General features: G+C 43.0%; 1 protein-coding gene across 8 annotated transcripts in view; it reads left to right on the top strand.

Annotated features, from left to right (window-relative positions):
• The window catches only part of Plce1 (phospholipase C epsilon 1), a 314,749-nt gene that overhangs the window by 69,428 nt on the left and 217,558 nt on the right, over nt 1–27,763 (top strand). Inside the window, exon 1 of one of the 8 annotated variants that reach the window (XM_085834048.1) lies at nt 19,736–20,162. The exons of the other annotated variants lie outside the window; for them this stretch is intronic. Coding sequence (XP_085690174.1) covers nt 20,112–20,162 — 51 coding nt within the window. The 5' untranslated portion in view covers nt 19,736–20,111. Of the gene's footprint in view, nt 1–19,735; nt 20,163–27,763 lie in introns of those variants that run through there. 8 annotated transcript variants of the gene reach the window in all.

The following is a 27,763-nucleotide window of genomic DNA, read 5'->3' as shown; positions in this document are numbered from 1 at the left end:
TGTGTGACTGGCTTGTGGTATACTCCTGCATCTTGAAAGTGGAGGAGCTTCGAAGACATCACAGTAGGGGTTGAAGAGCTCTTCAGTTGCAATTGGATCTTGATAGAGCCCTGAGCATTGCCTGAGATGAGAGGCCAGTGAGTTTCATGAACTGGTCTGTAATTTCCTTGAAGAATGATCTGAAATTTTTTTCCTTATCCTTGTTCTTTCCTGGGAACACATGGCAGCCATGTCTACAGTCCCCACTCAGCCTTCTTCAGGGGAGCCATTCATCTTTAGGTCTTCTAGTTCATCTCTTAAGGTCATGATTTCATTTGTCACCCTATTTCTCATTCAACCTGGTTTTAGTTGACACAAATTCTGGAACTTTGTCCCCTTTGGTCACTGAACTATGATTTTCCGCATCTCATTATCCACAAATCTAGTTCCAGACCCTTGGGTTGCACTGGCTTGCTGATTCATGTACCCTTTTCTGCCCCTGTGACCTCTTGGAACTGGGATCACTCTTCACTCCTGACACTTGCTGGCTGGGATAAAACAACTTTATTTTCTACTCCCAGATCCACACTCATTCCTGACCTTCTGCATTATAAGTTGGAACTCGTGCTGTTTCTACTTTCATTTCCTTTTGGATAAGAGGCATGGCCCTTGATTTCCCACTTCCAGTTCTAGATTGACATATCAAAACAAAATTCCCCTCCCCATGCCTCACTATATGCTTTGCTGTTGTTGTCTTGAGTCAAGATCTCACACCATAGCACAGGTTGTTTTAGAACTCCCAAAATAGCCCAGGTGAGCCTGGAACTCGTGGCAGCCATCTTGTCACAGCCTCCTGAGTGCCGAGATTGCAAGTGTAAGCCACTACATCAGGTTTTTCTGTGCTCTGGTCAGGCAGCAGGCAGAGAGCTTGCTGCACTGTTTGTATTCACTTTGACACTGTGCATTCTTCAAAGGCTGCAAACCATTCTTAATTATCTCTGTGATTCAGAACTGGGGCAGGACCTTACAAAATAAAAGAAGGCCTTTAATGAATGATTTTTAAAACTAATTAATTTATGATCTTTTGAGAAAAGACCAGCCAGTCTGAACTACAAAGAGAGGGTGTTTGGCTGCTATGGAAACTATGGGCAACTCCTAGAGATGGCTATCTATGGGGAGGCCCCTTCAGCTGTTGAACTCTTTGAAACAACCTTCCTCTCTGCCTGGGGATGACTTTCTAGATAGTATTGTGACATAAAACTAATGTGTTCAGCTTTTCCTCTTCCTTTGACCTATTAAAGAATGTATCTGCACTTCAGTGTCCTGTTTTGTTTTGTTTTGTTTTTCTGGTACTCTGGCTAGCTGAGAGAGAATCCAAGTTCATCTATTGCATAATAACAAACATGTAAAAGAGAAAAAAGGCCAATGCAGATAAAGTGTGAACCTGGAGACAGTCATTATACAAAGATCATGGACAAGGTGAACAGGGGTTGGAGAGGGAAGGGAAGGGGTGGCATATGGGACGCTCTGGTGTTCTATCTGAAAGAAAATAAGGATCTACCTTAGCAATAGATTCTCTCTGTCTTTAAAATAATGTCTTTGTCCTTTGCAATTAGCGCAGTCTTCAGCATGTGGAAGACTTTCAGAGAATACTTACTGATTTTTAATTTTCTAAGAAATAGTTGTGACTGTTGGAATTATATTCTTACAAATACAAATGATTATATGCAGCTTACAAGCCACCTCTTCAGACTATTTTTGGTTTGGGAGCATGATCTCTGAACATCCTCATTCTGGAATGGTGGGAATATTATGGGAAGGCAGGGAAATAACTCCCAACACACTTCCAACTTCACAGTCCAATGGTCATGCTCTTGTGTGCAACTGCCGTTCAGGACCAAGGACAGCATCCTCTCCTCTGGAGTCTCCCCTCTCCTTTCCCAGCTGCTGCTACCATGCTCCTGGGCACACATTCAACATTCTGGGTCCTGTACTTTTCATTGTACCTGTTCTGTAACCTTCCCACAAGGAGTCAATCAAATAATTTCTTTTTCAGTTCTATACTAAGGCTGCAGAGCCCTGCTGGAGACAAATGGCCTTAGATGCCACACAGTTCCAAAGTCTTGCATCAGTTCTGCCAAGAAGACTGAAAATGCCCAGTGCCATCATTCTATACCTTAAGCCCAATGGTGACTACTTTGAACCTGTGTCACTTTAGTCCTGTGTCACCTAGCTTTCTCCTTCAGTTTTAGTATGTGGCTTTGTCTTCTACTTCTAACAGGAAACTGAAGTTTACACAGTCAGAATTCCTTAATTACCCTCTACTCTTATGCTTGGTCCACGTGTGAAGAAAAGTTGTCCTTTTGGTCTTCTTAAAACAGAATTCTCTCTGTGTGTATCTTCTTCCTCTCACATCCTTCAGGTTGCTCACATATGTACTGTATGGGATCCTGGCAAACATTTCGGCCAGCATTCCCAGACAATTGTGAGATTCCGTAGTCCTGATTTAAAAGATGGTATTATTCCAGGCCTACTGAATCAGTCTTTGGCAGTCAGGCTTTGGAATCTATCTATCTATCTATCTATCTATCTATCTATCTATCTATCTATCTATCTATCTCTCTATCGAACAAGACCCCTTGCCATTTGGGAAGTGTTATTTATAAAGGCCTGCCTTTGATTGTTCTTTCCCTCCACTGTCCTCTGATGATGAGTCAGAAAGTGCAGTCCAAAATGTTCCCATAACTTCTATAATTAAATGTTCAAGGTGCGGCACGTATAGAACAGCAAAGTGGATGATTTGAAGAGTATTTAACGGAGGGGGTATTTACAGAGGTGTGGCAGTATGTAGGACACACATGAGCATCAGGGCAGTATCCCAAGGCTGGCACCAGGGGGCTGAAGAAGAGCTAGCTGACTTGTAATTAGGGCCCAGTTCCATTAAAGGTGTTAAACGTTGCCCAAATATACTGGAACTAAAGTTCTGCTTAATTCAGCATTCCATGGGTAATCCTAAAATGACTTGGAAGAAGGAATGTGTTCTTCATCATGTAAGATGTCTTCTTTAAAGTAAGAACTGTGTAAAGCATGCTTACCAGAACAAGCCCGTTCCCTAAGGATGGAGGAACTGTGTAGCTGCAGGCTTCAGCCCCAATCTATCAAATTGTCCTATGACATCAGTTAAAACTGTTAGTGAGCTATGAAACCGAAATATGCATGGTATGATGATAATCTATCTTCTTATCTCACTGAATATTTCTTTTGAGATAAGGTTTTTTTTTCTTTTTTTTTTTTTTTGTCCCAGGATGGCCTCAAAGTCACTATGTAGTAGAAGACAATCTTGAACTTCGGATTTTGCTGTAGTCACCTACCAAATTCTGGGATTACAGACATGCGTGCCAGCTCTATGTGATGCCAGGGATCAAGCACAGGGTGTGTGCATGCTACACAAGTACTCAGTAAACTGAGCCATGTCCTTAAGCCCCTCAGTTTTCAAACAACCAGGATGCCTGGATGAAAAATCCATGACATAAAATCAATCAGAAGTCTTTTATTTTTGAACTGAGTGTGAACACACCTGCAATCCTAGCACTGAGTATGGTAGACACACATATAATCTTAGCACTGAGTGTGGTGGACACACGTGTAATCCCAGCACTGAGTGTGAACACACTTGTAATTCCAGTGCTGAGTGTGGTGGGCACACCTGTAATCCCAGCACTGAGTGTGAACACACTTGTAATCCTAGTGCTGAGTGTGGTGGGCATACCTGTAATCCCAGCACTGAGTGTGAACACACTTGTAATCCCAGTGCTGAGTGTGGTGGGCACACCTGTAATCCCAGCACTGAGTGTGAACACACTTGTAATCCCAGTGCTGAGTATGATAGACACACCTGTAAACCCAGCCCTGGGTGTGGTGGGCACACATATAATTCCAGTGCTGAGTGTAAACACACTTGCAATCCCAGTGTTGAGTGTGGTAGACACACCTGTAATCTCAGCACTGAGTGTGAACATACCTGTAAACCCAGTACTAAGTGTGGTGGGCACACCTGTGATCCCAGCACTGAGTGTGAACACACCTGTAGCCCCAGCATTGAGTGTGGTGGACACACCTGTCATTTCACCATTGAGTGTGGTAGACACACGTTATCCCAGTGTTGAGTGTGAATACACCTGTGATCTCAGCATTGAATATAGTGGACACTGGGTGTGGTGAACACATATGTAATCCCAGTACGGAATGTGGTGGGACACACCTGGAATTCTACCACTTAGAAAGGGGAGAACAGAAGACTGAATTCAAAGCCAGTCTTGCATATATATACAGTTTGAGGCCAGCCTGGGCTACATGACCTTCCCTTCAGAAAAAGGAAGGAAGGAAGTCAGGAAGGGAGGAGGAGTTGCTCTTATTTTTAAACACTAGGTGTGAGGTGCTTATTTTGTTGTTAGTGGAGGGTTTCTGTCTTTGCTCCATCAAATGCTTACTAATAATTATTGCTAATAATACCAGCCAGGTGGTGGCAGCACACGCCTGTAATCCTAGCACTCAGGAGGCAGAGGCAGGTAGATCTCTGGTTCAAGGCCAGCCTGGCCTATTGAGTGAGTTCCAGGACAGCCAGGTCTATACAGAGAAACCCTGTCTCAAAAAAACAAAAACAAAAACAAACAAACAAAAACAAAAAAAAAAAACAAAGAAAGAAAGAAACTAAGAAACAGAGAAAGAATGAAGAATACCAGTGGAGCAAGGCTCTGACTATGTACTCTGATAAGCCAGAGTCCAAAAGACTAGGACAGGAGGACCACAGAGTTGGAGACCACCCTGGGAGGCTTGTTGAGACCCCCATATTCCAACAAAGAAGTGCATTGCAGCTGGCATTTTTCTCTTTTACCCCCTATTGCCCAGGTACTAGGTTGTTAGTGGTGCTTGTTAGTGGTGCTTCCTAAGTGTTCCCAGCAGGTCACACCAGGGCACAGATAAACACTTTTTTTGGGACAAAACTTGTAAGCCTTTCTGCAACCAGAAACATTTCCCCCCACTACTCCTGCTGCTTGCTTTGACTGGGGAGGCTTCTTTCTGGGTCATCAGAGGTGGAGAATCAGGACTCTATATTGCTTCAGTGCCGCTAAGTCCCATCTCCTCATTTCCTGTCCCCTCTCTACCTTCAATTACCTCTCTCTCTCTCTCTCTCTCTCTCTCTCTCTCTCTCCTTCTTTCTTTCTTTTTGGTTTTTTGAGACAGGGTTTCTCTGTATAGCTCTGGCTGTCCTGGAACTCACTTTGTAGACCAGGCTGGCCTAGAATTCAGAAATTCACCTGCCTCTGCCTCCCAAGTGATGAGATTAAAGGCGTGTGCCACCACCACCTGGCATGATTCTGAGCATTTTCTGAAAGGACCTCCCCTTTACTCCCAAGCAGTTCACGATGACAGTTTATCTTTAAATGGACGGCATGCTTCTCTCATAGCATTGCATTTCTCTCTATGCAGTAGCTGAGGATGCCAAACAGTATTTATATTGCATTTTCTCTGAGCGAACACTGTCTTATTTACAAATAACTGCCTTGTGGGTGTGTACGTGCTATGCCCAGGCCGAGCAGAGCTCAGTGAGGATGGGTGCTTATCCTGAGTGGCGTCAAGGAAAGTGGGTCTTGTGTTAGCTCTCAGACGATGGACAGAAGGAGGTCAGAAATGGAGATGTGCCTAGGGGAGGCAGAAATACAGAAAGAGTGGATAGGGGACTGTGAAGAGGACAGAACATGCCAGAAATTTCCACCACTCGATGACGAGGAGCCAGCCAACTGTTTCAGTTCACCGACTCTTTCTGCTCACTTCCTTGAAGGTTTTAAGTCAGGGGTGGCACTACTGGGCATATTTGATGCTGTGGTCTGCCCACCTCACCCACAGCAGATATTACTCTAACAAATCATAATACCATCGTCTTCATCCTACAGCATTTTTACCATGTTAACCTGCCTGCCGGGGCTGACATGCAACCCAAGATCCCTTTGTCTTATGGCCTGGTTTTAGTCAACCTGGTCAGGTTTTACTTTAAGTGAAACCATTTTATGTGTCACTTTGTTGAATGAAAACTTGAAATGAACGTTATAACAGCATAATATAATTGTTTGGCTACAACATAAGAGCATCCTCTTAGCATGTCCGCTTCGCAGTGATCGTCTTTGGGAGATGACATTTGGTCCATTTACCCCAGGCTAATTGCTTCGATTCCTCAGATCACAATTTTGCATCGACCAGCTCTACTTTTTTCAGAACTTAGCATTGATTTTCCTAAAGGATGCTTTTCAAAATACCAAGCGAAGCAATTATATTAACAATTTCTAGTCCTTTCTTATCAAGAAGAAAATGTGTCTTTTGATAACGTGGGGTCTGCTGAACACACTGTTTTCCTTTAGGATAATATGAGTGCTGGCTTTCCTGGCCTCTCTTCTTGTCCCCTGTGAATCTTATTTTTTCCCTTGCCCTTTTCTCCTTTCTCCTCTTGGCCTAAATCTTATCCTTTAATAACTGGGAACAATGGCTCTGGCCACATGTGTGGCAGAGGATGGCCTTGTTGGACAGCAGTGGGAGGAGTGACCCTTGGGTCTGAGGGTATTCGATGCCCCAGTGTATAGGGGAATGCCAGGGCGGGAAAACTAGAGTGTGTGGGTGGGTGGGGGAGGACCCTCATAGAGACGGGGGAGAGATTGGATAGAGGTTTTCTGAAGGGAAGACCTGGAAAAGGGAAAACATTTGAAATATAAATAAAGAAAATATTCAATAAAAAATATATTTGGTTTCGGACTGGGGGTGGGGGGGCGGGGGGGAGGAGAATAACTGGAAACAAGGCTGACAAGATGGCTCAGTGGGTACTAGCAAGTGGCACATGTTCGCCTGAGCCCCCACTTCTCTCTCTCTCTCTCTCTCTCTTACACACACACACACACACACACACACACACACACACACACACACACACACAGTTCCCAAACCCCGTCCTCATTTCTGAAGTCTGCCTTTCCCCAGGATGCTGTATTGTGTGGTTTTGCGCTCACTTTTGCTGGATGCTGATGATGTGGGGACCTGCCATCTTCTCCAGCTCGACTCAGAGACCCTTCAGGGCAGCCTGAGCCTGTTCTATCATTGTCCACCACAGTGTAGGAGACAGCGACATCCTTTCCCAATGGTGGACTAGGTAATGACACACAGCGGCAGCAAATTATCTTTACAGCTCTGGGCTGCTGGCGTTTATCTTCTCTTCCTAGGAATTGCTCTTCATGCTGCTTTCCTTGAGAAAATATAATTGGTGTAAAATTAGATGGCAAATCCATATTGGGTAGCCATTCATGTGGAAAGGTGACAGCTTGTTCTGACTTTAACACTGGCTCTGGCTCTTGCAGTGATAACAGCAATGGTATCCAGCTGTTTCTATCAGAGTCTACCTTCCCTTGAGTAAAGGGAGTGCTTGGGGCCTCTGACTGGAAACATGGCATGTCATGGGACAAATATGCTGGCATTTCTGTTAGGACAGCAGGTGATATCCTCTTCCTGAGGGAAATGGGAGAGAGCAGGCATGTGGAAGGACCTGCATCATGACCTAGGATGAAGGGCCACACTGAGCCTGTATCCTGCTATCAAAAGTTCCTTTCCTCTGAAACATCACGTTTTGCCTCATTCTATAACCGGGTGGAAGCCAGTGCACTTACTGTGTGGCAAGAAGAGTTGGTGTCCATTTCCTGAATCAAGCTAAACTCTCATTTATTTAGATTTTTTTCCCCAGAGGCACTATGAGATAGAGGCATTAGAACCTGGCTCTATGGGAGAGGAAACAGCTGTTCAGGGAGGGTAAATGGGATGCTTGATGTCATTGCCTGGTCAGTGGTAAAGTCTGAGAGCAGAATCCACATCCTTCAGACCCTAGAGCCTATAGTTCTCCACCTACATGCTAAACTGCTACCATTTCTGCCCGGGAGAGTCCCATAAAAAAGGCACCCAGGGGAGCTCTGTATCTGAGGGTCCTGCTGCCTCATCTGCAGTGCAGTGCACTGTTTTCTTTTTTCCTACCAGTAGATGGAAATAGAACTGAATGTTTCAGCGAGTCCTAGAAGGATTGCTGGAGTCTCTCTCTCGGAGCAAAAGGAGGGGGAGGAGAAGCAAAAGAAAACCCTCAGGAAAAGCTACAGTGAGAGGATGGCCGTCAAACCAGAGCAAACACCCCCCAGACACACACACACACACACACACACACACACACACACACACACACACCCCTGGCGTCATGGTCTGATGATGGTTTTAGCCTGTTAGAGGCCAGGGAGCCGGGAGCAGCCTCTGGCAGCTGTGGAATCTTGTGAGCGTGGCTGGACACTGCCAAGTAGGGGCTTTCTTTGTGCTAACCAAGGTCATTTTCTAAAGACTTTGTCCTCCATTGTAAGCTGCTGCTCTGGGAACACAGTCTTACCTCAAGTTTGTATGTCATGTCGCTTCTAGAAAGTGTGGCTTTGAGAAGAAAACAGCTAAAAGAGTATATGAGTGGATAAAGAATAAAGGGACCCCTGGTCTCCTCTTGTCCAGATGTATTCCTGAATAATACTTTACATAGACATTCACACTCTTTCTATGCACATGTGTTTACCATGCACTGATATTTTTAAACCATGTTATAGCTGCCGAGCTGCACATGCTTACTGCATAGGAGCACCCTTGAATATTATTAGTGCTAGCTGGTTCCTTTCAGCTCTGGTGGCTTGACCCTGGGTTGGCACTTGGGCAACATCTGGCGACATGGGCTGGCAGGCACTATGTACTCATCTAGTGAGCAGGGGGAAGTTGCTAATCTTCCTACAATATGTAGGTCAGTTCCCTACAGCTAAGAATTTCCACGCCTTACACTTTTGCGCTTTCTGAGACTTCATTTCTGGAAGATGAAGATGCAAAGACAAAGTGTCTGTGGATAAAGACTTCATTTTAAGTTAGAAAAAAAAAAAGGAATGATTGGGCTATTGAGTGGCTCTGGCGATAGAGACGCTTACTACACAAGCCTGACCTCCCAAGTGTGATCTCCGCAACCCACTCCCAAAAGTTGTCTCCTGACCTCCACATACACTCCGTAGTGTATGTACACATGCACACATGTACACACACAAACATGATAACAGTAATAAAAATTATATTTACATCCCATACTTCACAGATCTCTCAACCAGTTTCCAAAAACAAAAGAACTAGAAGCAGAGGTGTTTAAAGTTCAGAGTAAACAAGGATTGTGGTGGCAGACCTTAATCAGAGTGGATACAAACCTCTTTAGTCTTTATTCCTGTTAGTGTGCAAGCTTACGGGTCTCCTTAAATAACTTAAGGACATTTAAACATAATTTAAAACATTAACAGTTTGTGCCGGGGGTTGTCACCTGTGTCTCTTGAGGGATAACTAGGCAATATACAGGCCCTTGATATATATTTTTTCTTTTAATTGAAAAGCAAATATTATAGATTTTGAAGCTTTTGATAAACGCCATTATGAGATAAGTCAATTTATGTTGAAACATTTTCCCAGGAATTTAGCATAGCACTGCTCTGCAGGATTTAGTCCCTAGAACCCTCACGTGTAGAAACGAGCACACACTAGTGATGTTAGTGACTTTCCTTTCAGCATTTCAAACCCCCTCAGGCTGGGGACCTGGTTCCCTGGTACAGCATCTGCTTAGCCTGTACAAGGCCCTGGATTAGGTCTCCAGCACTCTAATAAACAAAATAGAACAGTCGCCCTTTGGAGATCAGTTTAATCCATTGTTCAGAAGTTGATGGTAAAGTCTCTAGGTCTCCACTCTTGCCACTGTCTTATGGTTTTCCATGCAAATTAACAGCACCCCCCAAGCCCCACAAACGACACCTTGAAGATTGTCTCTGTCTTATTTAAAAGTTGGTAAGGCCTAGGACATATTGAGTTCTTATCATGTTTCATATTTAATACTTTTCCCAAATCTGGTCTTCAAAACTTCCTGACTTCTGTGGAAGGTAGTCTTCTTATTTTTAAGAAAATGAGCTTTTTGGAAACAGACTTACTTGGGTACGTTATCTGTCTGGGACAAGTCAGAACCCCAGTCTGTAGTTCTATGGGCTGTATCACTACATGTGATTTCCAAAACACTCACCCCTGGGCAGACAGTTTCAGTATTTCTGTATTGGTGGCTATTAACTTTATTTTGGGGGGGGGAATAAAAATTATTCCAAGCTGTATTTTCTTTCAAGAGATTGTCCTTGGACTTGAGGGGAGTCATCAAATTTCACTAGAGTGGAGTAGATATTTATATCAGAATACTAAAATAAAGTTACTGGAGCAAATCTGAGGTTACTAAGCTCTGCCACCCCAGACTCCAGTGCTGAGCGTTATTTGAAATGAGAAAGCATCAGTGTCCCCCTGGAGCCTGCATCTGATGTGATATTAAGGAGAGCTCCCAGATATATTTATTTCTCTTGGTTCAATTCCAAGAAGCTGCTGGAACTGTCAGTTTCCATTACGAAAGCAGCAGGTGTAAAAAATATTATCTTCAGTTCTCTACAACAGAGCCAATCCAAGAACTTTCCAGAAAAATGAAAAATTCCTTGCCCAAGTCAAATATAATCTCTGTGAGTCTTCCCCCCTCCAGGTGTGTGTGTGTGTGTATATGTGTGTCTGAGCGTGCACGCACATGTATGTGTGTGCATGTACTTGCGGGTATGCGTGCATGCCTCTGTTTGTCTCTGTGTGTGTGTGCGCGTGCGTGTGCACTCATGTGTCCACATTAGACCTAAACTAAAGTTGTGTTTAAGAAAAATATTCCTACGTTGGTTCTGAGATGCTCACTCGGAGATGTAGCAGCTTTGTGCGTTCTCTTGTCTTCTAGCTTTAGGGGTGTCTCCAGAAGCCATAAGCAAAGGGCATTCCTGTCTTCAGTAGAGTGTTCGGGGGCTCATCCACTATCTCATGAAACTCAGTCTACTGATGTGTTTTCAAACAAGTGCACCATTGATGTTACATCAGTGACCGGGAATACCAGGTATGAAGTGTGTACAGCTAGCTCAGCTCTGTTCTCCCTTTGCTTGGTTAGGGCCCTTCAGCCTTGGGAGTTTTGTTGAGTTCTTTGGTCTTTAAGGAAGACATAAACACACTACCTTTGATCTCTTACCAAGATTCCCTTCCTGGCAACACCCGTTTAAACCCTGTGTTTAATTTTAGTTCATACCCACAAGAGAAGGCTTTAGACCAGCACAGCCCTCCCCTTCACAGTGACTGACTATCAGCTGCAACAATTCCATGAGTCGCTCACACTTGTGGGGTTGGTTGGGCATTCTGTTAAAGTCGGACAAAAAACGATCTGGGTATTCCAAAGTTCCAGTCAGTCTTTGTGTGAGGCATGAACAAGAAAGTGCTGTGTATCTCTGGATTCTCAACTGTCCCTCTACCTCTAGATTTTATTCATAGTAATTTATTTTATTAATATAATATAATGTTTTCTTATATAATGTAATATTTATATTTTACATTATGTTGTATATTATAATTTATTCTAGTATATAATGTATAATGCATTATATTGTGTAATATTACTAATAACATATTAGTAATATAATATTAACAGTAATAACCATAGGTGTCTCTAAAGTGTTTCTTCGCATTATTCTCCAGTCCCGTCTACTGGCCGGCACACACTTCTCCAGGGTAGTCTGCTTCTTCTCATCCTTGCCCTAGCCAGCTTACTCAAAAACAAACAAAGAAACAAACAACAACAAAACAAAACTGACATCCATCGGTGCTTCTCTAGACACAAAGTTGTTATTTTGTTTTTTGTTGTTCTTGTTTACTTATGTTTACTCATTGGGAATTTTTGAGCCTACAGGAAAAACAGAAACTTAGAGCCAACAACTAAGGGCCACTGCTTAGACTTACAAGGGTCAATGTTTCTCATTTGTCAAAAAACAAAACAAAACAAAAAGAGCAAGCACAACTTTTCAGGAAATAATACTGATATAGAGATGTTAGGAGACCCATCCCTTCCCCTTCTCCCTCCCACCTGGGCAAACCCCTATCCAGATAGTTGCTAGGTGGGCATTGGGGAGGCCCCCAGTCAGATTGCAATAGGAAATAACGTTTCATTCTGCTTGCAGGTGGGAAATACAATTTCCTTCTTGTTTTTCCTGTCTACTACTAAGGTTGAACATTTTTCATATTTATTAGCTATATGATCTGCTTCAGCAAATTGTTTCTTTGTCTATTACCTGTTTGATTGATTTTACTATTGGGTTTGTAAAAGTGTCTGAATATTTTGATTATTCCTTTGCCTCCTATATTCAGATAGCTACTTCCAGCCCATAACATGTTTCCTATATTTGTTTATACACACACACACACACACACACACACACACACACACACAGTAGATATTTAAAATTCATTTACTTTTTCTTTATGGCATTTGTCATAAATACGTATATGTGTGTATTTGTGTGTCAAGAATTTCTGCCTTATCCTACAGCAGTAAAGGTATTCTAAAAACATTTTTAAAGAGTTTCTTTTCACACCACAACCTTTCATTTATCTGGAATGTACTTTTATAGTTGGGTAGAAATTTATTTTGATTCCCAAACTGATTGGCTCTATTTCTGCCTTTGCTGTAGTGGAACAACTTGCTTATGTGTGTGTGTGTGTTTTCTTGTCTTATTGCTTTGCCCACTGTCTCCAACACTAATATTACACACACACGTCCTCAGCTCTGGCTAACTCTCACCGAATCAGTCACAGCAATGTGGATGTTATCTCAGCTTTACAGATGATGTGACTGGAACCACACTGCAGAACCACACAGCTAATGGATCAATAACACAGTCTGAATGGAAACCCATCTGAGCCATGTCAGAGTTTAGCTGTTCCTGCCCCTCGGTCACGGCTGACGTAGGAGAAGCTAACCCTTCTCACCTTGCCTGCTTGCGCCCAGATTCTGTTGCTAATAAGGAGGGGGGAAGTGTTATGGAATTGATGCCAGAGAAGCACTTGCAGTTAGTCTGAACAAAACTAATAGACATTGTTTAATTTAGACCTGCCAAAAGTAGATCAGAGAATCTTATTAAGTATGGAGTCGTACTTATTCCAGTTGGTGTAAGCATTCACTCAGGTAATGTTCCACATCTCAGTGGAAACTCAGAAACAATGGATCTTCATAGCGTTAACATTCTGAGAATGAATAGAAATGTCTCCCTCCCTCCCTTTCTCCCTACCTCCATCCCTTCCTTCTACCTTACCTCTGTCCTTCCCAGCCTTCCCAGCCTCTGATCATAAAAATGCAGAAACAGCTTACAAAGGCATGCATAAAACAAGGTAGGCTGCAGATATGCTAAAATCAGGGCAAACGGAGTACACATGTGGCAAATTAATAATTCTTCCTTAGAGTCGTTTCTTAGTTTGACCGCAACCCGGCCTTAAGCTTCCTAGCAACGGAATCGAAGAAAACCTGTCCAGCTGTGCATTTCATAGTGGGCACGAGATGGAAATAGAATAGTCGCTGATTCGGAGACTGGAGAGAAACGTTAGGGCATTGGGCTACAGGTGGGCTGCACTCATTAGGGTCTTCTCAGTGGTGGGAACTGATTTTGCATGATCTGCGTTATTCTATGCAAACTCCACCTCCTTGAGGGAAAGTTTATTCTTTATTGTGAACAGTACCTAAAACAATAGGTGCTCATAATATGTTTCTGGAATGAATGTTATTTATACCCATCTGTAAAAAAAATGTTGGCTGGAGTAACATTTGTAATAATTATAGCTCTAGACATTATCAATGAACTACCTAGAAATGACATTTTAGGAGGTATTTTTTTAGTTCCATGGACAACATCATCAAAAATAACTCAATATTTTAGTAATAAATTTAGCAAAAGCGGTGCACAGCTTACCCACCGGAAACTACAGAGCACCGTGGGAAAGCCAGTGGGGAACCGGGGAACAGATACACAACAGCAATTCTGTGTGAAGCACAAAAGCTGAAACTGTGGCTGGGTGGCTTTTTTTTTGGGGGGTTCTCTGGCTTGATTGAGTGCTGTACTTTAAAGCTATAAGAAGAGGGGATGACAAGGCCAAGAAGTGGGAGTAGGTGGGGAGAGAGTGGGGGGAAGGGCATGGGGGACTTTGGGATAGCATTGGAAATGTAAATGAAGAAAATACCTAATTAAAAAAAAAAGAAGGCGTGAGGACATGGCTCAGCAGTTAAGAACATTGGCTACTTTTAAGGAGGCTGTGAGTTCAAATGCCAACTTATAACTGTCTGTAACTCCAGTTCCAGAGAATTTTATACCCTCTTCTGGCCTTGGTGGGCCCCAGGTATACATGTGGTGTACAAATATGCATATAAGCAAACACTCATATACATAAAATGAAATTTTAAAAGGTTAATATAACACGCACACTCACACACACACACACACACACACACACACACACACACACACACACTGCTTGGCAGCCTTAGGATCAAACTAAGGGCCTCAAGCATACCTGGGACGTACCTGCCCTCCCTTTCCCCCCACCCCCACCCCCAACCCAGCTTCTCTCCCAGCCAAGAAGAGTGTATATTGGATAAAATAGAATCATGCTATATAGAAAACTGCTTCAAATGTTTAACAGTGCCTAATTATATTAAGGACATTCATCATTACTGATAACACACAAATCTGTATTCGGATATCCCATGAATTGGTATTCTCATACATAAAATAGGTATCTGCTATCATTGTTAGCTGATGTTTATTCAGCTTATAGCATGTGCCTGTCACGTTTCTGAACAGCTCTGTAAATATTATCACATTTAATGCCCATGGAGCCAGGGAAGTTAACCCTTTTGCCCAGTGTTACTCTCTAGCAGCGGAAAGACCCAGAGGCAGGAGCCAGGAGCAGGAGCCCAGGGCCTGGGCAGTCCATGTGTTCTCTACTGTCCTCCTCTGATCTTCTTTCTGACTCCATTGTGGTAAACCCTAGTGTCCACTAACTAGCTGGAAGCATTTGACCCATAAATATGGAATGAGAATATATTTTGGGAGTCTCAGGGTACCACAATTAAACAAGTGTCCCCATTTTAAAATAACCTTTCCAGGTGGCAATCTTAGAACGTCACAATAATCACATACAAACTAGATGTGGTAGATCCCACCTATGATGGCAGTGCTTAGGCTATGCCTCCAAAACCAAACAAACAAAAGACAAAACCCAAGCACAGTTTGCAAGGTATTTGCCAAGTGTTGGCTTCAGAAAATGAACTCCTCAGACAGAGCCTAGGCACTAACACGATTGGCTAACAGGCCTTGTTTCTACCTCCCAGACTTTCACTGTGCCCGGGGAACTGAGGGGTTTGTAGTTAGGACCCTGGGCTGTAAGGTCCACGGTAGGGTTCAAATCCTGCCTTTATAACAAAAGGTTAGCATGTTGGAAAGATGAAGAAGACTGTCTGTGAAGATGCTCGGAACTCTGTGGGGTATACAGGATGCTTTTAAGACTAGAAGTAGGTGAAACACACGACCTTGTAAGGCTGGACTTGAGATGAGCAGTGCATTTGCACAAGAAGCCACTGCCATCCATAATGCAGAGCTCTGAGTGGTAGCACATGCCTTTAATCCCAGTACTTCAGAGGCAGAGGCAGGCAGACCTCTTAAATTCAAAATGAGCCTGGTCTACATAGAGTTCTAGGGCAACCTGAGCTATATAGAGAGACTCTGTCTCAAAAGCACTGGACAGCAAGCTGAGTCTCTATGCTCAGACTACTGTCCCCTATGCCCTGTGGGCTATTTATTCTTCTACAAGAGCAGGTGATTGGGGTAACAGTTGCCCTGCGATACACTTTAATACAAGCACCCAATGTATTAGTCTGGACTAAAGGAAAGATGTTTCAGTGTCCTTTACTGAAGATGGGTGTCAGTGTGGGTCAGGCTGTCCATTATGTTCCCTGGTTCTGGAGACTCTCAGTTTATAAACCTAGTGCCAAGAAAACTGTCCACAATTCTGCGTGAATCCTGCTGTTGATTCCAGCTGGACAGTTTCAGCCCTACACCTTGGGTTGTTTAGCTTAGCATTCCATCTGCTGAGCACCTCAGGGCTGAACGCGGTGGTCCCTAATGGCGGGTTTCCTCAAACAACTCAGGCCTCAAAATCTGTCTTAGAAATAGGTATTGTTTGTGTACTTTAATATAGAAGCGCACCAAGCTTTTTTCATATCATAAGTAGGATAAACTATTCCTGCAGAGTGACACTGTAAATCAGTATAGACCTGTAGGAACTCACCTCTTTACTGCACTCTGCACCCACAGTCTGGTGTCTCTTCTCTGTCCAGGAATGCTATAATAACAGCTAGATTGCTAGGGGCCTACCCCGGCACCAGGTGTGGTTCTAAGCTTTTTTTGTGTGTCCGTGTTTACGTATAACAACGTTGTGCCGAGGAATCGTTTAATTGTTTTTGTTTAAAAATGAAGAAAGTATGGCAGCTCACTTAAGGAGCTCAACAAGGATTTGCAGCCAGTGAGATACCATCTCTATTCAGTAGAGGGAGGTAGGAGGGGGGAAGTCAGCTTAGGTAGCCCCAAATTCCCTCATTCTTTGGAATCTTACTAGCAGGAAGATATTGTCCAGCAACCAAGAACAAAGAGAAGAAAGGAACGAGAAACCTATGCCTACAGAGTTCTGGGAGATCACTCTTGACTTGACTGTCCTGAGACCTGCTCTGAACTGATATGGTTCTCCTGGTCTTAGGAGCCTTTGGGATTTCAGAGACATCATCCCACTTTGTAGTATGTGTGTGGTAGGCCTATGCTTGCTGGGATATCCCAAGATCTTGCAGACTTAGGCATGTTAGGAGGTCACATTGACTATAGGATATTCTATATGTTCACTGACATTCCACAGGGGTGCCTGGGTTCCAGGATTGGTAGTAATGGAAGAACCAGTCAGCCCCTTTGATTGCAAGACTTAACCAGATCCTGGGTGGTAGTATGTTAGGTAGGTACCCTGTGCTCATCCTTCTTAGCTCTGAATGCAGAACTGGCCATATGGGTATGTAGGACACTATAGTGGACAGTCATGACACTATAGTGAACTAATCTATGGAATGGCTGAAAATAAGCTGGCATTTATCAAGGTGCACCCTTAATTTGGTCATATTGCTCAACCGGAAAGCTAGTCAGATTCAACATGCAGATGTCTCGGTGTGACTTAAGTAACATGACAATTTAAAAAAAATTAGACTGCTTTTAAAATTATCTCACTCTGTCAACAAATATTTATCGGGAGCTCTCACCACCACTCACATGCCAAGAAGCTGATGAATACTGTGAGTATAGCCTTGAGCAAGTTGATCAGACCTTGGAATAGGACGCTCAGGAGGGAGGGTGATTATGTGGTCCTCTGCTTCCAGTGTGGGCAGCTACTAGGCTAGGGAAACCTGGTCCCACTGGATCTTGCTGGCTGGCTCCACCTTCAGCCTGGAGGTTATGTCCTTGCTCGAATCAGGTTTTTTGGACTCGTCCTTTAGGAATTGCCTTTGCAGCTGCTCTGAGCCACACAGGAAAAACCATCTCACTGTGTTATTTTATAGCCACACCTAGCTTTGTGACCAAAAAAGGTATTGCCAATTTGGTGACCCACTTTGTTCTCCAGAGTTGGCTCTGATTGACTTGCCTATGAGCCAGAACTACATCCACTCTTTGAGGTTGGATATTTACCACTGCTGAGCCAATTATCAGTAATTTGGATCATTTTGAAGTGATTTCTTACTGACTGTCAGGGTGCTTTCTCTCCGTGGTAACACTGTGTCCAATTTCTCTTCTACCTCCTGCCTCTCTCTTTCCTGATAATTTGGAATCCTTGGGAGGGTTCCAGGGCCATACACCTAAAAATGTACACTTACTAAAATTGAACATTTAGTTTCTGAGGAAACTTTCCAAGTTGGTCTCTCAGAATTGCTCTAACAAGAACTTTTTTGGAATAATGGGCAATGTAGTAGGTTTTAGAACCTCCCAGGCCTGGCTTCAGTGTCTCTTTCCCAAATGTTTGATCTATGTAGCCAGTTATTTCCCCTGGCCTTAATTTCCTCATCTGTGTAATGGGACAGTAACATTCCTTGACAGGTGAGAATTTTCCGTCTCCTAATGCAAATCCTAAATGGAATCAGTTATTATTATTGACACATTGGACTGAAACCTCACATAGTGCATGCATTCAATCTTTAAAAAATAAAAATTTATTTAGCAACCACTTCTTTTGAAATCATGTACACGCAAGCTGAAAGACTGAGGGTGTAGCTCGGCAGTGGAGTGTGTGCTCAGATTGTGCAAGGCCCTGGGTTCCATCCGTAGCACCGAAAGAGGAGGGGAAAGATGGGGTGGAGAGGAGGAGATGAGAGCCAGGAGAGGATTATGCTGAAGAAACTCCAGAGTCCATCCCAATGTCACTGAGACCCAGAAAGAATAGTGAATCAACCAGGGTCATGCAGCTGGTTGGCATGTGACAGAAGAGAATCAGTGCAGAGCATTTTATGTGGCTTCTGATTTCTCTACCTTTGGAGCCCTGGCTTCCTTGTTCGCAGGTCAAGAACACTGAGCCAGGAAGCTTCCGAATAATAAGGACTTGAAGTCTGCATTTGGGAAGAAGTTAGCACACACTTCCCACATCTTTGTGAAGTTAACCTGTCACTTTACAGCGTACAAAGCACACCATGGTTGTGTCTCTCACGAAGCTGGCAGGAACAGTACAGGGTGATGGCCAAGACACTGGTCAGACACACTTGGTCCTTCCACCGCACGGCAGCTTGCCGTCCTTAACTTCTCTGAGTTTTGGCTCGTTCATCTGAAGGACATAAATATCAGTATCGACTCTTAGTGTCATTGTGAAGGCTATAGGCAATGCTACTACACAAAAGTGATGTTGTCTGGCATGTGCTGGGCGCTCTCTAAAACTGAGTATTGTGATCAATGACATTTTTTAAAAGTCTCTCTATGGCTTCCCCGTTATCTCAAGCTAATATCTTACTAGCTGTGAGATCTTAGCTGGTCTTCCAAGCAGATGATAGATGATGTGGGCCAGGTCTTTCCTACCCTCTCGAAGCTCTTTCTCAGAAGCATGAGACCCTTCACCTCTGGCGTTCTACCTTTCTCAAGGATGATAACATCCTGAACGGATGGATAGAGGATGGATAGAGGCTGTCCATCAGAAGCAGAGTCACAGCGGGGAGGGAGGTAACTCAGTTGGTGAAGCCCTGAGAAGGCATGGGATCTGAGTTTGAGTCCCAGCATACACATGAAAAAGCAAAGCACAGTACTGTACACTTGTCATCCCAGGGGTGGGGAGGCAGAGACAGGCAGGTCCTTGGGGCTTGAGGCCAGCCAGCCTAGCTTCACTGGCAAGCACCAGGTCCCAGTGAGAGACCCTGTCCCAAGGAACAAGGATCTGCATAGCGCCTGAGGAACACCATCTGAGGCTAACCTCTGGTCTCCATGCTTCTACATACACATTTGTAAATCCCATCACCTCCAATCCCCCGCACCGCCCCGCCCCAAACACACAGAGGATTAGGAATTCTATCCCTGAGTTTCCTCGATTATTAACAGATACAGGAAAGACGGAGAATGTTGACTTTAGCAAACACTGCCATTCCCAGGAGATGGCCGATTTTTTGAAGGCATTACTGTCCTTGGGCTCTGATATTCTGCTCGTATCATCACTACTTGGACACTATGTCCTCTGTACATCAATATACTAGGCTCTGCTTGCTGCTCTTTCCTATTATTGTTTGACTGAGAGTATGAATAGTTGAGTTTCCGAACATTTCTGTTTAGAAACTATGATATACTTGAGACCAGAACAATTCAAATGAACCAAAAAAACGAGAGGCCAAATTAATATAACTCAAGGGTAAGTCCCCCTCACCCCTCACTTCAGTGGAGAAATTGTATTTCCTGGTAGGTCTTGCCTGCTCTGACTCTGGATCTCAGCCCTCCCTCGATTCTGAATCTTACATCACTTCGTTTCAGCGAATGTAAACACTCATCACCCCGCTTGCTGCAGGATTCTTCTCTACCAGCTGAGACTGAGCCTCCTTTGCTCAGTCCTTGTGGTGATGAATGGTTTCAGAGAGAAGTGCGGCAGGAAGAGTCCTTGCACTGATGGAAGAGGTGAGGCGGCTCCACGTGAGATCCTGCAAAAGGATTAAGATTTGGCACCGGGCTGGGTTTCTATGCAGCCTCTTAGGCAGAGAGCCCCAGGAGAGGGAAGCAGAGTGTCAGCTGGGGTTTGCACACTCCCAGCCAGCCTTGAAGGGTGGTTGGCTCTTTCCTTTCTCTCTCTCTGTCTTTTTTTCTCTGGGGTACCCAGACTTGCCTTATTGAAGGATGAATCTGGATGCTGGAGCTTTAAAGGAGACCAGGTAAGTGTTCTCATTATCTGACGTCCCTTAGGATTCTTAATCACTGGAATCAGGCTGCTTGCTCCTTCCCTGGTGCAGTTAGTAGCCAAGTAGAATTCCTCTGAGACATTTTGCTGAGAAAACCAGCAAAGTTTCTTTCAATGTTAAGGAAGTTTCTAGAGTGTTTTAACCCATAAAGCTTCATTGGAGAGGTGCACACTTCTTTCCATGAAATCACAGCCATGAGATTGCCACTCTCTTTTCTTTCTCTCTCTCTCTCTCTCTTTCTTTCTTTCTTTCTTTCTTTCTTTCTTTCTTTCTTTCTTTCTTTCTTTCTTTTCTCTTTTCTTTTTGTCTATAGGATTTTGAAAAAAAAAGATTCTGAGGGCTTGTGAGATGTGTATTTGGAGGGTTTTATTTTGCTTTCATCGATGCCTGCAGTGTGTTCTGTGTCATTTTGTTCAGTGAAAATGTCTAATTCATTATGTGCTCTAGCAAACTAGTTTTTGAATAAGCTGCTGTTTTATGTAGACTTGATTTTGAATTCTCTCATGGGTGTTTGGCAACTATGATATTGGTGAAGCAAAACCTGAAGTCTGAGCAGTTTTAAGAAGAAAGACCCCCCACTGACAAGGTTTTTGCAAACACCTCTGCTGTCTTGCCTCATCAAACTGAGTGACAGGCTTTTGGATGTTCCAAACAGATTATGTTTTTTTTTCCTTCAAATTTTCAGTATAAATATCAATAGTTTGTGGAAAGAATGGTCTGATTGATCTGAGGAGTATAGTTTTTTACCTATATGCATTAAAAGCTTTATAAATTTTCTTGGTGAGATTAGCTCAATAATGGATCTTTACAAGGGTAGTTTTAAACTCAGCCCCAGCTCCATTCCAAATGCTGTTTCTTTTCTGTTTTTTTTTTTTAAATCAGAAGTTAAAAATAACCCTAGTATAAAACTTGAAAACTGTTTTGTTTCTCTCTATTTGGCTAATTTTGTTGCAAAGTGCTGTGTGTAAAGAATTTGAGTTATGAAGACTACTCTTACATTGGCTCACAGGAGTCTATCTGCAAACGCCCATAACGTTCTGTGAGAGCGTATGTTTTATGGTTGTTAGGATTAAAATTATCAGTTAAGCACTCCTTTCTGCAGCCCTAGGAGAAAGGAGACAACCCTAAGGAAATAACTCGAGAAATTGGGCTCATTTTCTGACACAAGCTTGTGTCTAAAGTCTTGTGAAAAGGGGGTATTTGACAGCTTGCCGTCTGTTGAGTGTGCAGGATGACATGATAGGAGCAAATGTCTGTGGTCCAGTGTCAGGCGGAAAGAGGTAGGCACTCTTAACCATGTTAATTTACTGAAAATAAATAGATGTTCTCATTAGATGTAGAGGATCAATTATGGCTCTGGTTGTGGGAGGCTATCTGAACATCCGCTTCTTCTTATTGTTTTTGTTTGATGAGTCTTTTTTAGTTCATGTAATCCTGTTTTTCTCACGAGAACCCAAGAAGCCATGTACTCTCTTGAATTTTACATTACTTAAGCATTTTAACCATTGTGAGTATTTTTATTTAATGGAGAGGCTGCCAGTGATAGTTTCGGGAATTTGGTGGGATGTCTGTAGATTTACATCTTCATCTGAGAAGAAGTGAGGACAGCTTTAATCTTTGGAGGAAAGAAAATTATTCCAAGAATTAAAACATGAAAACGTAATTGTGATGTGTCCAGTCTTCTTTGTTATTTGAGAATCTAGTCTGAAAATGCTTTTCATAGCTAACAGTTATAAAGACATGCTTTGAGCGTGGAAGCGAGTGGTAAATCCTGATGTTGCTTTGTTCACCATCAGACAGATAACATCTTAAGAAATATCTTTAGTTCTCAATTATTTTTAGAAGACAAAAACAAAGCATAAATGATCTGGAGTGTTGCTACATTCTCATTCTATCCTCTCCCTTAGCTCTCCTTTTAGAGGACGGGAAAGTGGCCAGGTAAAAAGACTGAAGAACAATTGCTGGGAACATCCAAGGATGATTGATAGCTCTCAGTTTTCTCCTTTCCTTCTTAATCCTTTCTTGGTAAAGATTCTGTTTATTGTTTTATTTCTATTGAAAGAGTAAGGCAGGCACTGGACTGCAAAATAATACAAGTAGGAAACAGGGAACCATGAAGAGTGTCTTCCATGGGACAGTCTTTGAGAGAGTTTTTGGAAAGACATTAACAGTACTTTTGGAAGGTATTTGTCCTACCTTTAGTTTTTATCAGCAACATGGCAGAGTTGCTTAAAATATCACCTGCCTGGTTCTTGTCTCAAATGGATGGGGAAAAAAAAGATACATAGGTAGGTGATTGATAGATAAATTAGGTAGGTAGGTAGGTAGATAGATAGATAGATAGATAGATAGATAGATAGATAGATAGATAGATAAGGTAGGTATGTAGATAGGTAGGTAGGTAGATAGATAGATGGATAGATAGATAGATAGATAGATAGATAGATAGATAGATAGATAGATAGATAGACAGACAGATAGACTGACCTGTGTTGTCCATAGCCTCCATGAGACTGGTAGAACTTGAGTGTCCTAGTGAGACCCCAAGACAGAAGAACAATGAGAAGTCATTTGAGTTTCTCAGAAATTGAAGACTTTCTTGAGGCAGATGACAAAGAAGCATAAAGAAGACAAGGTCATGAAATAGATACTAGAGCAATGGGTACACAACATTAGACAAATGCTAACAGAAAATATACAAGAGGTAGAAAGAGTCAAAAGTTAATGAAAATATTCCAGTAGGGAAGGGTTACGGGCCACCTGACCAGGATAAAGAGATTGAGCTCAAAACTAGAATCAGGCTGGCTGAGTTAGAAAATTAGGCCAATTAGAAATAATGAGGGTGTTTACTCACTTATAGATTTGCAAAACAGCTCCCCAGGCTGAATTAGGGCGAATGATCATTTCCTGTGCTAATGCTTCTACAGAACAGAAGCAAGAGCAGCGTCATGGAAGGTGCAGGGTGTCTGTGTATGAACCACTGTGGTTTAATGACATGCTGAATGGCGGGTTAACAGCTGAATGTTCAGCAAGAACAGAAAGTCAAAAAAGTGTGTGCATGGTGAAAGAGTAACTACAAAACCATCAGCGGATTTCAGTGATCTAACCCAACTAAGAGGTTGCCTGCCGTACACCTATGGGAAGCAGAGAGTATGATGACATTTGAAAATCTGCGAGGGGTCTCTGATGAAGAACTAGATTCCTTTTTCTACCTTTTGTCCAGTAGGAAAATCAGCTCTTTGCTCAGGATCGTCTTTGTTCCAAGTCTCATGGGAAACCCCTACGTGTCTTACTTTATTGAACCCTTTAAACTCTGGAAGTAGGATTATTAGCTAGAATAATTGTCATTTATAGCTGCAGTTCAACCTGGGAGAGGGTTCACAAGAAAGGGGCATTTTGAAAAGAAATAAACAATTCAGATGATAAACCTGGGAAATCCAAGTAGGAAGTCCCCCACCCCCAAAACTAATTTAAGGAGCATCCCTTGAGACATTGATATTGGAGCAGAACTAACACTTACGAGGTCTTCTAGAGGAACTGACCAGGAGGAACCAGCCCCTATTCTTATGGAATCTTTGTAGATACAGAATACACATTGGCGGATGTAAAAAGGAGCCAGGAGGCACCACAGATCTTTGCCCCTTTTCTGCAGACTCTGTCAAATGAATGCCAATCTCAAATCTTCTTTAGAAGCAGAGATACCAGATCAAGTTGCAGTCGATGTACAGAATGTTCTAGACCTAGCTGACAGACTGGATTTGAATAAATCACAAGGACAGGCTGGCCTTCATCCAAGAGTTATAAAGGAATTCCAGAGTGAATTCATGGGACTGTTGGTAACAAGCAACTGATTTTTACCTTCACAATTCCAGCAACCCCTTCAGCCATAGTTGCTGAGTGGAAAAGTGCCTGGCTCCTTTTCTCTGGACATAAATTAGAGCGTGTGTGTAAAATATACTAGATGGAGTCATATATTTTAGATAGCAGTGGTTTTTAAAGTCCCAAGCCCCATATTTCACCATGTTGGATGACTTTGAGACCATTTCATTCTTGAAATTGCTGAGCGTTACCAGCCCCTTACAATCACGTAGAATAAGCTTATTATAATTCATGTGAACTGAGTAGCAGAAGCACAAAGAAGTGACTGGCCAGTAGTTGGTGCTTTGAGAAGTTATTCATCATTCAGGGCTACAAAGGGGAGAGGACTGCCGTGGTCTCAGAAGTGGATGTTCCCCGTCAAGTAAGTTATGAAACGGCACGTGGAAGAGTTGAAAGATCTCAGCATTTGAGCTCTGTGTACTCAGGCCCACGGCTCCATCAGTCCCTGCTTCCACTTGTCCCCAGACCATCTTCTGGTCATTTCTACTCTAACTTAACTCTGCGGCCCAGGCGCTCTGTGTTCTTTTTTCCTGTATGTGGTTCTGATTCTCTACTGCCTGTGACCTGCTGTATACATAGCAGGAGTCTTTGGGGAGGGGCCTACACGGAGTCAGTAAGTTTAAATGTTGTGCTGGGCAGGACAAAAGGCTCAGTGCAGATGCTGGTTGCAGTCAAAAGCTAAGAACAGTAAACAGGAGCTGTGACCTGCACTCCCAAAGGTCACTCAGTCATTTAACAGATATTTTTTTTTGAGCTGGAAAAAAAGGCATTGGGGTTATAAATATGAATGAGAGAGCCACTCTGAGAATGGGAAATACATAAACAATCACAGTAGAGCAAGATATCTCAACCTCAGCACATGTGATGTTTTGAGCCAAATAATTATGTGTTGAAGGGGCAGTCCATTATAGGATGTATAACAGCATCCCTAGCCTGCACTTACTGCATGAGACCAGTGTCCTCCACCCCCCCATAGGTTTAACAACCAGAAATGTCTCCATTTTCGGGTCCTCTACTGGGAAAACCACCCCTAGCTGAGAACCACTGGAGTACGCCATGTTGGTTGCCCATGTTGAAATGTACAAGCTGTGAGGTGCTTCTAACCCAGCCCAGGCATAGCTTGTCGGAGGAAGTCACGACATGGAGGACACCTGCAGGATGAGAAGCCTTAGGGCCTCTTGGAGGAAAAAGTCAGCTAGGCTTGGAGTCTTAGAGTGAAGGAGGAAGTCCTGGGCCAGCCTGGGGCGTTATTTTTAGGGATGGTGGACTGAGATTTTTGAGCCCAATATTATCTATCCCCAGTTCACACTCAGAGCGTCTTTGGGAGTCACATGGGTGATGTGCTTTATGTCTGCTGTTCACGAGTGGTTTAGCAGGAAAGAAATGACAGTTCAACTCTCTTCTTACTGAAGTTCCAATAATTCTGACTAAATTAACTACAGGTTCTAGCTAAAATGTAGACCCTTAGTTAACTAGATGCAGTTAGACCGAGATTCAAATCCTTGTTACTAGTAACTTGTCTTGGCTTACTACAACTTGAGTCCCATTGCTGATATGCACACATCATTTTGGCAATGGCCAGTCGAAGCACCTTTTCTCTCTCCATTGCTCCCATAACTGGCTCCTTTTAGAGCCGTGGTTCTCAACCTTCCTGATGCTGTGACCCTTTAATTCTTGTTGTGGTGATGCCCTCCCCCAACCATAAAACTATTTTTGTTGTTACCTCATAACTGTAATTTTGCTACTGTTATGAACCGTGGTGTAAATGTCTGATCGGCAGGATGGTCTTAGGCGACCCCTGTAAAAGAGTCACAGCTCACAGGTTGGTAGCCACTGCCTTAGAGGGTGATCCGTTTGGATTTCTGCTGGCAGGGCCTGTGTGCACTTCCGGGTTCCGCCTGGAAGATTATGGAACAGTGACTGTCCCTTCTGGGCAGGTGCATCTTGTGTTTACCCAGCAATCTTCTGTGATCCTCCCTGTGGGCTCCTTGGTTACTTCAGTGACTTTTCAATTCATGGCAAGAAATAGTAAATGGCATTGGGCACTTGTGGTGTTCCAGCAGCGGGGACATATAGAAGAGGGAGAAGCAATAAAAGATGGAGAAAGTTGATCAAGTATCCCTAAGATCATACTAGCTGATAGATATTATAATATTGTAACATACAATATAATATAATGTTGTAGCATATAATATATTGTATATTAGATATTATGGTATATTATACATATTGTATAATATATATTATAATATATTTATGTAAATACTCTCAGAAAACTTCTGATCCAGCAGCGGCTCCTCACTTTACCAGTAATAACCATGTTAGACATCAAGTAACTAAGGTATGGGTGCAGTTGGAAGCCCACCAGTGTGTTGGACTCTGTAGCCTCCTACTTCTTCTACTTACATAGAAGAATCACCCACCAAGATGAATGTGTCTGCTCTGCCATTAGGCCACAGTCACTGGGTATGTTGTCAGTCTAAAAAGCAGGTCTGGACTTGGGAAAATTCCAGGAGAAATGATGAGGAAATCCCCATGTGTTCTGGGGGGCTTCAGGTGATGTGGTACATCTTTTCTGGTGCCATTACATCATGGCCCTCCTTCTTGGCTTGCTGTGAGGACCCTCATTCCCCATGTCCTCAGAGTTCTCCAAGCTGAGGAATCCAGGGCAGAGTTCTAAAGCTCAGGTTTCTGGGTTCCATTGCCTTTCACTAACAGTACAGTTTTGACTGGGTTGCTGATATATTTGCAAAATGCTAAACCACTCATGAACCCTACTTGACCTTCACTGCAGGTTGCACTGGGCATGAAATAGCACATTGGCTAGAAAGGCATGCCATAGAGGTGTGTGATGTACATTTGGAAGGAGGTTCCATCTCATCAACAGGAAAACCCTAGGAAGCATGTGTTTGTTAAAGAGTAACTGACTCTGATGGAATGGATCCAATCTTCTCAACAGGCAAGCTGCTGGAAACTATAGTAAAGGGTGCTCTATGGCCTTTTGAATGCTAGTACTATGGTTGCTATATAAAAGAGCATCTTTTATAAGGCTGTGGGGAGCAGGGCTCAATTATAGAGAACCTACCTATGTGCACAAGGCACATCGATAGGTTTTTTTTCCTAACCACCATAAATCATTAAAGAAACAAAACATAATTGAAAAGTTCTAGCCAATTAACCTTCTTCCTCTGATGATGAAACAGGGGATCAAAGGTATTGATGATTGGTTCTTATGCAAGCAGAGTGAAGCTAAGGGGGTTTGACATGCCAGTGAAGGCTCACTTGCACTGCGTATGTTGGAAAAGAGGCGCTCCAACATACTTTTTCCTTTAGCTCTTCCAGTCACTTTTGATCTAGTCTCCCAGGAAAGCTCATCACATCCTTAGAGGCTGAAAGGGAAATTAAAAAAAAAAACCTGACAGTGTTGTTTCTCAGTCTTAAGTG

This window comes from Mus caroli, unplaced genomic scaffold, assembly GCF_978045245.1.
Source record: "Mus caroli unplaced genomic scaffold, Mus_caroli_1 scaffold_20, whole genome shotgun sequence".
Lineage (NCBI taxonomy): Eukaryota > Metazoa > Chordata > Mammalia > Rodentia > Muridae > Mus > Mus caroli.
The sequence above is the reverse complement of the archived record's forward strand: the minus strand, read 5'-3'. Positions and strand labels throughout refer to the sequence as shown.